General features: G+C 41.2%; 1 protein-coding gene across 2 annotated transcripts in view; it reads right to left on the reverse strand.

Annotated features, from left to right (window-relative positions):
* LOC124802912 (vacuolar protein sorting-associated protein 16 homolog) overlaps window positions 1-12,044 on the reverse strand; it is a 202,616-nt gene that overhangs the window by 125,945 nt on the left and 64,627 nt on the right. For both annotated transcript variants that reach the window (XM_047263982.1, XM_047263981.1), the window contains exon 4: window positions 5,561-5,682. In XM_047263982.1, coding sequence (XP_047119938.1) covers window positions 5,561-5,682 — 122 coding nt within the window. The remainder of the gene's footprint in view (window positions 1-5,560; window positions 5,683-12,044) is intronic.

The following is a 12,044-nucleotide window of genomic DNA, read 5'->3' on the forward strand; positions in this document are numbered from 1 at the left end:
TTTCCATGGACAAGTGATTAAGAAGGGACTGTGGTCCTCTCAGTCTTCTGATTTAAACCCACCTGACTATTTTCTTGTGGGGATAAATTAAGGATCCTACTTGCAAAACTCACCCATACACTATTACTGAACTGCACTAAGAAATTCAAGATGTGTTGTTGCATTTCCTCAGAAATGTTCATAGGTTACAAACTGTATTTAAGAATATGCAAACATCATATCCTATGATGAGAATTACACAATGGTGGGCACTTTCTGCTACTTTTATAAAGTAGCTATCTTCCTCTACTTGTGCAATGCCTTTTTAACACTCTGTAAAAATTATTACAATTTGCAACAATGACAAAAATAGAGTTCCACATTGAATCTTTCACTTTATAGAAAAGAGGGTGCTGTTATCAGACTTCTTTGAGATTAAAATTTCTGCCAGAATGAAGTCAGCTAGCCGACGACAATGTTCTTACCAATTTAAATATTCAGGTGCAATTCATGATCTGCTCTCACAATTCTGCTTGCACCTTTCCCCTACTCTCCAAACTAAAGAAGCTCTCTCACATTTTTTCTTTGTCTAGCAGTTCTGATAGAAAGGATATCACAGAGAAATGGGTAAGCCTCAACCTAGAGCTTGTTTCCAGAATGAATTTCTACTGTGATTGGAGGTTGCGTGTAATCACTGGCTAGTTCAAACAGGAAGAGCATTTTCCAAGAAAGGCAAGGTTCTGGTTTTAGGTCAGCACAGCATGGAAGTTTCAAAAACAGAGTTACTGAAAACATAATCTGCAGGCTTTTTGCATGTTATTTAATAGCCTCACTGCAAACTGATATGGAAAACGCATCGTCAATCTCTCTTACTGCTACAATATGTGGCACTCAGGTGTCACCAGCTCTCACGAAGCAGTTCCATAGACCACCACATCTGCTGTTGCCTCCCGAGTCCCAGAAGCACCCAGCAACCACTATTCGACAACTACCGACTGGCTCTTTCAATATCCCAACCGAGAAAAGTGTGCTCACCTCAGGGAGCACATTGGCTAGCATCTTCTCTGCCTTCCATCTTCAAGGAATGGTTCAAAGCAAATAACACTCAACCACCCACAACTGCAAGCCCATCCACACCACACAGTGCCAACAGCACTGTTACATTACATGCCAGGTGTCCTATTCCACATCAGCATGGCTCATTTCGTTCTATGGGCTGGTAGCAGGAGGAAGGAATTTTCTAGCACTGCAGGATATTGGCAAGTAACTACTACAGTGTTCTGCAAGCCACGAAGCATGATGTGTATGGCTGCAAATTGTGTGAGTTAGTCACCTGGGTTGAGGGAAGGCCAGCCAAAGCCTCCTGCAAGGCACTTTGGTGTATAAGTGTCGCAACACCTTACAGCAATACTAGTGTACCCTTTATAATAAACTGTGTTATCCTCTGACTGTGTTTGTGTTGCTCTTTGGTCTTTGCACCCATTGTCACTAGGCTCATGTTTGGACTTAGACTGTGACAGGTTTCCTTACCATGAAATGTCCTCCTTGGCCTACAATGAATTTACTGCTTCATATTTATGATGCCACATTTATTTCACAACCACACAGACAACCAAACAGTCTTTCATTTTGCCTCAGTGACACCCACCGCATATGAGAGATGGCTCAGGCTCATGGGACGGGGTAGGGATGGGGAGGAAAGGAGTATGGTTTCTGGAAGTAGGTGGGGAGGTAATGAGTAGCAAGAGAATGTCACAAAATACTGTAAGGAAAGGGAAGGTGTGGGATAGCATAGGGGGTAGGGGTTTGGGCAGGAGAGGAACGGTGTGGAAAATTATGGCAAAGGAAAGTGTGAGGAAAGGGTAAAGCATTAACAGAAGTACAGAGGTTTATGTTAGAGATGCTGATAAACAGGGGGCATGTAGGAATGACAGTACTGACCTGCAAAGTTCGCAAAAGCTGATATTGGAGGGGAAAAAGCATGTCCACTGCAGCAGCTGTTCAAGTCATTGGTATTGTGTGCAGTGTGTTCAGCAGCTGGATAGCAGAATTTGTATTTAGATGCTGTAAGTATCCAATTATGTTGATGGACAGTTAATTAGTTGTAATCCCTGAACATATAGTGCTACACATTAATTTCACTACAGCTGATTTGTAATACCATTGCTTTTTGAAAGAAAAATAATCCGCACTGGCTGTGGAATACTTTTTATTAAGAGCCATGACTGGTTTCGCAGCACCTAGAAGACACATCCTAAGGTGATAAAAATTATTTTTAACAAGTCATGACCAAAAGGTACCTGTCTTAGAGCCACTCCCCCTCGTTCGCAACATGTTGTAAACAATTAACACGCTAAAAGCAGTAGTCCTTATTGAAAATGAAGGAGACAGCAGAACCACGACAAGCTGGAAGTTGACTGAGCCGCAGCAGGCAAGACAGTGCTGACCGCTATGCGATGGAGAAGATGTTTACATTAAACTCCTTCCCCATTGCATAGTGGTCACTGCTGCCTTGCCTGCTGCAGCTCAATAACCTTCCTGCTTATGGCAGCATGGTTCTGCTATCCCCTTTGTCTTAAGTAAGGACTTCTGCTTTTAGGGCACTATTTGTTTACAGCATGATGTGAATGATGGGGAGTGGCTCTAAGGCAGTTACTTTGGTGATGAACTGTTAAAAATAATTTTTATTACCTGAGGATGCATCTTTTAAGGGCACGAAACAGGTCATGACTTTTGATAAAAAGTATTCTACAGCTAGTGGAAATTATTTCTTTCAAAATGTGGAAGTTCGGCAGTGGTGACCCTCAATTTAAAATAAAATACCATTGCTGCCACATGTGGTCCTACCTTTTACAGGATAGAAAATACCTGTGACTGTATGACAATAGGAAGCTGTAGGTGGCTGTACAGAACAGATCTTGCTCCTGGTTTGTTCACAGGATAATGAGATGTAGGATTGGGAGCATGGTTGAGATAGGTATGGCCTAGGACACTGTGTAGATGGGTGGGCAACAGAATACTGCCTTGGGTGATGATGATATCAAGCAGGAAACCCTTCAATTCTGGGCATGGCTGGAGGTAGATTTGTTGATAACACAGGATGAAATGACACCGGAAATATGTTTCTGGATTAGTTGAGCAGGTTTTTGACCATCTGACAAGATCATTGGCACATATGTATAATTTTTGCAACCCACTGCTAGAGTGGTGCCTTTGGGTACCTTCCTGACTGTTGTGTGTTATATGGACAGATGTTTTCATGAGGTACCTGATATGTGGCTATCAGTTAGGAAGATAACTTGATGACTTGAGTAGGATCAACTGAAGTGGATTGGGAGTAGCTGATGAGTCTCTGGAAAAAAATAAAATAAAAATAAAAACAGACAGTGTCATTCCTGAATTAAACTGGACAAGGTTTGTTCAGAGTAGAGTTGATGTGACAGATTCCTCTTGCTGTGGGTTGGTTTGGAGTTATCATAAGATGGTACCATGCTGGTAACCATGGAAGTCCTACAGACTTGTAGGTATATCAGGGCATCAACGCGGAAATAACTACAGCTCATAATGAGGTTGGCCAACAGCATTAGGAAGAAGGTGGTGGTTTTAGTACAAGGAGGGCTCTGGAAAATAAAGTTTTCTACTACAGCATGGTTGTGGGCACAGAGGATGTTGGTATATGAGGATCTAGCAGGAGCCTGATTGCAATGGAAAAGAGCTGTGGAAAGTCAGTGCAGGAAGACTGTCTTGAGTGTGAGAAAGGACACCAGACACCTGCTCGGAGATCAATGAGGAAAAAGAGGTTCTTTCGGTGACAGTACTGTAACGGTCACAATGGCGGAACCACTAAGGAAACCAGTGAAATTATGTTTGTCAAGCTATGGCTGCTGCAGGTAAAATGTGAGTGTACAGGATGTTTCTGGTGAGAGGAAGAACATGGATTATTGTGACAGCTTTTGGGATGGACCTTGTGTATGAAGGAGCTGTGAGATGTCAAGTAGGACTTGTGCAATGGACTATAATGGTAAAGCTTGTAAGTATTAGCAAGGTGGCGGATACCTTCAGACAAAAAGTCATTGATGCATGAGTAAAGCGGTGAAGCCCTTGTCTGCTGAAAGAACAATATGATCATGCCTGATTTTATGATTATGGATAGCTGTTCATTCCATTGTTGTGATGTTGAGCTTACTGGGAAGGAATATGGCAAAGGAAAGTTTCAAAGTTGAAGGTGAGGAATTCTTAGAAGGCTATCAGTGAGGGGCTGGGCATTAGGGATGAAAGATAATGCTTAGAGGGAGGTGGGACCTGTCTGAAGCAAGATTATGGTGTGCTTTTGGTTGGTCCTGGTCAGTACGATGAATGGCAAAGAAATGCATCCAGTACAGCGAACAAATGAAGGAAGGAAGGCCCTTTAGAAGTCCAGCATGGTTATACATGGGTTTGAGATTAAGATGAGGTCTTCTTCGAAGACAGCTTGACACAGTGTTGGAAATGTGGAGAGGACATTCAAGAATATTAGTTCTTCTGAGGTGGAGGTGGCTGAATGCAGGAAGTTTCTGAAAATTATCATCCAGTCACAGGCATTTCCCATACCACAAAAGATAGGGCCACAGGTGAAAGTATCGAAGTTATCTATCAGCCTTGTTGACATTATTGAAATCTGTTCTATTTTGGGATAACAACCAAGAGACCACCGATATGAGTGACCATCACCAAACTGTTGTCTATCATGACAATGCCAGCCAATTCCTATACATGCTATACTGTAAACATCAGATACCAATGATTTAACAGCTGCTTCAGTATCCCATATCATTTGCCCCAAGCCCCCTCCAACCTCAACCCTCCAGTTCCATGATCTTTGAACTACATGGGTATAAATGATCCCTACCATATATTCTTGCAAATCCTCCTTTCCCTTCCCATTCCCGTCAGTCTGGGCACCCACTCATAAACAGTCAGTATTGACACAGGTGTGGATAGGAATGTGCATCTGTTGTCTGGTTGTCATGAGTATGAGTGCTTAAACTAGAAAAAGAGTAGCTGATCAATGTCTAGTGAAGTCTCTTTATTGTTACATGTTACTATGTGCCAACCAACAGTCATTAATAGATATTTTTGTATATTCACTGATGCGTATGTGGCCCACTGGACAATAGCCAGATTACACATTAATCCCCACTTGGTCTTTGGATGTTTTTCTCTCATTTATTGTTTTTTTCACCTCTGCCAATGATTTGTTGATGTGACAAATGCCAAGTTTCACAATGATTTGGAGTCCACAATAAACATCAGGGCCCCCTGTAACTGGCTGCATATATCAGTTCATGTCAGTGGAAGGTTAGGGGACACCACCTTCAGTAGGCCCATGCCTAATTCAAACCAGCAGTTTTCAGAAAAGTCTTTGGTTTGAAGCCAGCTAAATCATAAATGAACTTAGAATATTATAACTGGAATTGTTTAAGTGTTAGGGTCACTTTTAGGAACCCTGGCGCACAAACATTATAATTCAGAATTCACAATGAAGATGATGTGTGAACTCTGTCTCAATTTTACTTTTACTGAAAACATAAAATATACTTACAACTGGTTTGGCTTGCAGCTCAGATCGGATAAGTATAAACAGATCTCGCCCCTTAGCAACCAGAACTCTACTCTCACGGTCTTTCACTACAATCTGCCAGCTACTTGGAGACATGTTTGGTCCTAGATGAAAAATGTTAAAAAAAATTGATTACAATTAACAAAAAATAAGGAACTGCTTGTGAGATATTGTGTTTATATGTAAACTAGCACTACTTTTAAAAAATAATATGTACCACATAAAATACACTGATGAACCAAAACATTATGATCACCCGCTTAATAGATAGTTTGTCCATCTTTGGAACAAAATACATCACTGATTCTGCAAATCAGGAATCCGGCAGTTTGTTGGTAGGTTTGTGGAGGTACATGGCATCAGATGTTTACTTATAGGTCATGTAATTCATGTAAATAATGGGGCACCGATTTGCTTATGCAAAGGTGGCACCCAATAGCGACCCAGATGGGTTCCATAGGATTTATGGCTGGCAAATTAGGTTGCAGAGATGTCAATGTGAGTTCACTATAATGCTTCTCAAACCACTGTAGCACGGTTCTGGCTCCAAGGAATGGAGAATTATACAGCTCAAAGATGACATCATTGTCTGGGAAGACATCAAGCATGAGGGGATGCAGGTGGTTCACAGCGGACAGCGTTCTTTCAATTACTACCACAGGCCCCATGCAAGCATGGGAGAATGTCTTCTACAACATAATACTGCTCACACATGCCTGTAGCTGTGGTGCACTGCACATTTCGAGCCACCATGCACCTCAAAGACCTACCGTAGTGCAGCACAAACACGATTCATCCAAAGAGATGGCACATTTCCACTGATCGATGGTCGAATCCCAATGGTCCCACGCCCACTGCAATCGTAATTGACTATGCTGTTGGGTCAACCTGTGAACACACAGGGGTTGTCTAATGTGGAGCTCCCCATTCAAAAACGTGCGATGAACGGTGTACTCCAAAACACTTGTGTTTGTACCAGCATTGCTCTCTTTCGGCAGAGATGCCAAAGATCACCATCTACCCTACTTTACAGAGCAGACAAGTCTCCAAACCCCACATTCTGTGAAGACTCATGGACGTCCAACCTTTTAGCACCTAGTGGTAGTTTCACTATCCTTCAACCTCTTCCCTTAGATAATCACAACAATAGCATGTGAATATTCAACCAGCTTCCCTGTTTTGAAGATAGTCGTTCATAGCCTTCATGTAATAATGATTTTCGTTTTGTCAAAGTCATTTAACTCAATGGATTTCCCCATTTTAAGCCTATATCTTCACTAAAGTGATCCCCGGTCTGTGTCTGTTCCACTTACGAACTGTTGTTGCCATGTCATGTGTCTGCAATGCCACCAGGGGGCATCTAACGTCACTGTTGGCAGTAGTCATAATGTTTCGGCTTATTAATATAGTATAAGTCTATCAGCACCAGAAATTTTATCAACGGTATTATGAACACTAAAAGAAAAGAATGTGTATGAAATAATCGTGATGGAAATTACAAAGTGCCACAGGTCTGTAAACAGGAACTTCTAACTTTACTTCAAATGTATTGGAACACTGTTGAGGCACTTTTCCCATGGCAACAAGACAGTGAATGATCATCTCATAAAATTGAAATCCAGTTCTGTACATACTGCCTCACATCCTCTTCTAAGGTAAATAATTTTCCTCTCAGAGCATTCTTAAGCTCATCAAAAATGGCATAACCAAAGGAAGACAGGTCCAGAGCCTACGTAGGGTGACTGCGGTCCTCCCATTTGACTGTCTGCAAGACCTCCTTAACTGTGTTTGCTGAAAGGATCTTGCATTGTCGTGGAGCAGCATGAACCTATTGTGGAGCTGCCCCAATCATTTTGATTTGATTGGCTTGCAAAGGGCAGTCAAGGTTCGTGAGTATCGCTGAGTCTTCGTCATTGACCCATGCTGCAGAAGCCAATAAGAAGGTGGCCTTTTGGTCAAGGAATAAGATGAGAGTAATCTATCGCAAACTTGTGTGGAAGGGTTTGAATTTCTTGGTTGGTAGTGATGTTCCATGGTTCTCTTGGAGACTTCATCATTTTGACTCAGGTTTGATGTCATAACACCATGACTCGTCTCCAGTGACCACTTGAGACACAAACTTATTCCCTTCCTTGAGGTAGCACCACAGATATTCAAGAGAGAGTCCCATTTGGCACTCTTCCTGTGATGGTTGAAGACTTTGAGGCAACCTTACAGCATACCTGTTTTCCATCCCCACTTAATGGTGACAACAGAACAACTCTTTTATCTCTACCGCCACTGGGGCATGCACTTATGTGAGTTCAGTGGACACAATGAGGTTAGTTGTGGTGGTGTGGCAGGACAATGGACAGTCTGAAGGACAGGACAGCATTAGGAAGCCAGTTGTGAAGACCATCTTCTGTGGAAGACAAGCGTTTGGTGCAGCATTGGGGACCAGGAATGGCATGTCAGGCAAACCGCGTTTTGCATCAGCAGGACAGATTCTGGGAAATGATGCTGGGAGCACGGTTCTGGGTATTCTAAGAACTTGCAGCCACTTTCACCATCAGGTGAGGCAGGCACAGTGGAGCAGGGTTGGAAATACTGAACTGGAGCAGCAGCTTGAACTGGGGGCCTGCACTGGACCACGGGTTGTGGCTGACGAGGCTGCAGTGTGGCATCAGGGACCATGCTTGGTGCACCAGTTGAACTTATTTTGCATCAATATGGCTGTACCATGGAGTTGCCACAGTAAATACATTTCACTTTAAAGGGGGAATTGGAATCAACCAACAAAAGCAAACACGTCTGGGAGGAAGCTCAACTGTGTCACCTGGAGACGGAGGAGATAGCATGGAGACAGTAAGACAGTGGGACTGAAGATTGTCAACACAGTATGTGGCATGCTGTTAACTGCAGACATCATTTGACTGGAGCAGCACATGGAGTATGCCTCTGTATGTCCAGAGGACTGGGGGTCAGGAAGTGTCTGCAGAAGAAAGCTTTCCATCATAATAAGGCAAGGCTGTGCATAAAACAACTTGTGCCATTATATTGTGTTGACGTATGAGTCTATGGTGGCATTTGTGTATTGGCAAGATTCTTAATTGATGTAACATGGCAGGGCCACTACTGGGCCTGTAATTTGAAGATCAGTGTCTGGCATAAGTGTATTTTATTTTCATGATCCATGATGAGGCAGTGTGGGGCCTGAATATTCTGAAGTAGTGAATTATCTACAGAAGTGTACTTTGGTGGAGCTTTTAATGATTCAAGTTGTCATTCTACATTCCTTGATAATTTATGCACATTTGGTTATTGTGTCACTGTTGACTGTGTAGGTTGTCTTCGTTGTCTCTCCGTGTTAGCTTAATGTGTTGGCTGTAGTGGAGTGTCCTTGTGGCGGCTTGTTGAGAAGAGAATGCCTCTTTTGATGAGTTATTCTCAGTAATGCAAAGTATTTATACTGCATGTGATTTATATATATATATAAAAAAACAAAGATGAGGTGACTTACCGAACGAAAGCGCTGGCAGGTCGATAGACACACAAACAAACACAAACATACACACAAAATTTAAGCTTTCGCAACAAACTGTTGCCTCATCAGGAAAGAGGGAAGGAGAGGGGAAGACGAAAGGAAGTGGGTTTTAAGGGAGAGGGTAAGGAGTCATTCCAATCCCAGGAGCGGAAAGACTTACCTTAGGGAGAAAAAAGGACAGGTATACACTCGCACACACGCACATATCCATCCACACATACAGACACAAGCTTGTGGATTTAAAGACAAAGAGTTTGTCTTTAAATATGTCTGCTTGTGTCTGTATATGTGTGGATGGATATGTGGGTGTGTGCGAGTGTATACCTGTCCTTTTTTCCCCCTAAGGTAAGTCTTTCCGCTCCCGGGATTGGAATGACTCCTTACCCTCTCCCTTAAAACCCACTTCCTTTCGTCTTCCCCTCTCCTTCCCTTTCCTGATGAGGCAACAGTTTGTTGCGAAAGCTTAAATTTTGTGTGTATGTTTGTGTTTGTTTGTGTGTCTATCGACCTGCCAGCGCTTTCGTTCGGTAAGTCACCTCATCTTTGTTTTTATATATAATTTTTCCCACGTGGAATGTTTCCTTCTATTATAATGATATCATATATATATATGCCTAAAATTTTGTGACTGTGTATTCATTGATGCCCCACTAAGGCTTTATTATTATCATGGGACAAGATTTTATTTTACTGAATTTATCATTATGTCGGACACTAGGGCATTTGGAAAACTGAACACTAACTCCAGGTCTGTTTTATCTTAAGCATGCGCTCTTGGTAAATGTATGATTCATACTGTTAATAAGATGAAATTATAGTCATTTAAGAGCCCACACTTGCACAGCCCCCAGTTAAACATTCCCACCTAAATCCTGTCCTACAGTTCATAATTACTGAATTTCTCTAAGGGATCTGAATTATCAATTGTTGGAATGTCCACTCTATTCAGCACATTTGATCTCCTCTGATTTCCACCTAGAGCCATGTCTAAAGTAAATGAAGGCTGAAAAATTGTTTGTCCTTGGAGACATTATGGCAGGTGCAGATGTGTATTTTTTCATACTATCAACTTCACACTTTACAGGTGCAATTCATTCACTGGAAACTCATTGTGCACAGTGCATTGACCTAAAATAGGACTCAGGACTGTGTTTTTTACCAAAAACTCACTGCAGGCTCAGAACTTTGCACCTTCACAATACTGTATTTTATGCGCTATAAGACACTACAGATTATAAGATGCACCTTAATTTTTAAGTAGCTTCTTTTAAAAATAACATTTTTACCATTTTTATTATCAGACTGCAAAGAAAGACTAAAAAAAAAGTTCTTAGTTTAAAAAACCGAACTGACTTGTAAAATCCCTGAAAATCGTCATATGAACTTTCTTCTTCTTCTTCTTCTTCTTCTTCTTCCTCCTCCTCCTCCTCCTCCTCCTCCTCTTTCTCGATGTTGACATCTTCATATATAAGATGGTCTTCACTAACACTGACAGCATTACTTATGGCACACTTCTTGAAAGATTTAACGATAAAGTCATCTCTACCCTAGACCACAACTGTTTTATCCACTGATACACTTGTTTGATTGTAGGTTGTTTTAAAGCTCCCTACGGTGTGAATTCGTGTTGGATTTCATCCATCATCCATTTGTTCCATTCCTCTCTCATACGCACTTTAAATGGTTTATTTATCGAGAGATCAAGAGGTGGCAATTGTGAAGTATGTCCTCAAAGAATAACAGCAAGCTCTGTATTTCCCTGTCTCAATTTCTCTTTCACAGAATTTTTCAAATAACTACTAAACTCATGAAGCACCTTTCCTTTTCTCTCACACTCTGTTAATCCATAATTTCATACCAGCCTAATCCACTCAACCCTTATCGTCTATGTGCAAAACAACACCCGCCAGTATTTCAGAAGGTTTTGGCATTGTTTTGTACTTGAAAAAGATCACTGGATTAAGCATAGTACCATCAGCACAACACAAAAAGACAATGGTGTAGGGCATTTTTTCATGTCCACTTTTCTTCATATTTTCTGTTTTACCACCTTCCATGACAACATTTCTGTTACTCGGCACATTAAATGTCAGAGGAGTTTTGTCAATATACGTTATTTGGCTTAGTTCCACACTGTTTTTCTTTCAATGTTGAATAATAAGGTAATGGAAAGACAATATTTTCTCGTCATACTCTTGTGGCATTTTCTGAGCTATATTGGTTTTGGTTTGCATGCTAAGTCCATGATGCTTCATGAACCTGTAGCACCAACAAACTCCACCCTTGAAGTCTTAAGTTTCACTGTAGTTGTAGCTTATATGGGTGTATTTGAATCATTTTTTTTATCAGTTCAAATGCCATTTTGACAGTGTCCTTGAATCCAGTTCAATATGCCATCTTCTAGTTTTGCCCATTTTGCATTCAGTCCTCTATTTGCACATTTGATTTCCTGCTCTGTTCCCATAATCTTTTGCATAAGCCATTTCTTTCAATTTATAGCTCACATAATATGAATGCCTTTTATTTTTTCTACTATGAAACTAGCTACTAACAAAAGTACTCCTATACTGTTACCAATAACATAAATCACTTTCAATTCATAATTTTTAATGCGATAGGGTCTGCAGCTGCAACAATTTTTTTTAATGATTACATGATACCTTCAGCTGCCATTCCCTTTATTTCATGTAGAAATGCACAATTGTGGCCTTAGTCTATTTTCAAGTGTTTAGAATGGAAGCATTATACATTGTATATATTAGTGACACATATGATTTTGACATACACTACACAATCAAAAGTATACGGACAGCCCCAAAAACATATGTTTTTCATATTAGGTGCATTGTGCTGCCACCTACTGCCAGGTACTCCGTATCAGTGACCTCAGCAGTCATTACACATCGTGAGGGAGCAGAATGGGGTGCTCCATGGAACTCACTG

This window comes from Schistocerca piceifrons, chromosome 6, assembly GCF_021461385.2.
Source record: "Schistocerca piceifrons isolate TAMUIC-IGC-003096 chromosome 6, iqSchPice1.1, whole genome shotgun sequence".
In the NCBI taxonomy this organism is placed as follows: Eukaryota; Metazoa; Arthropoda; class Insecta; order Orthoptera; family Acrididae; genus Schistocerca; species Schistocerca piceifrons.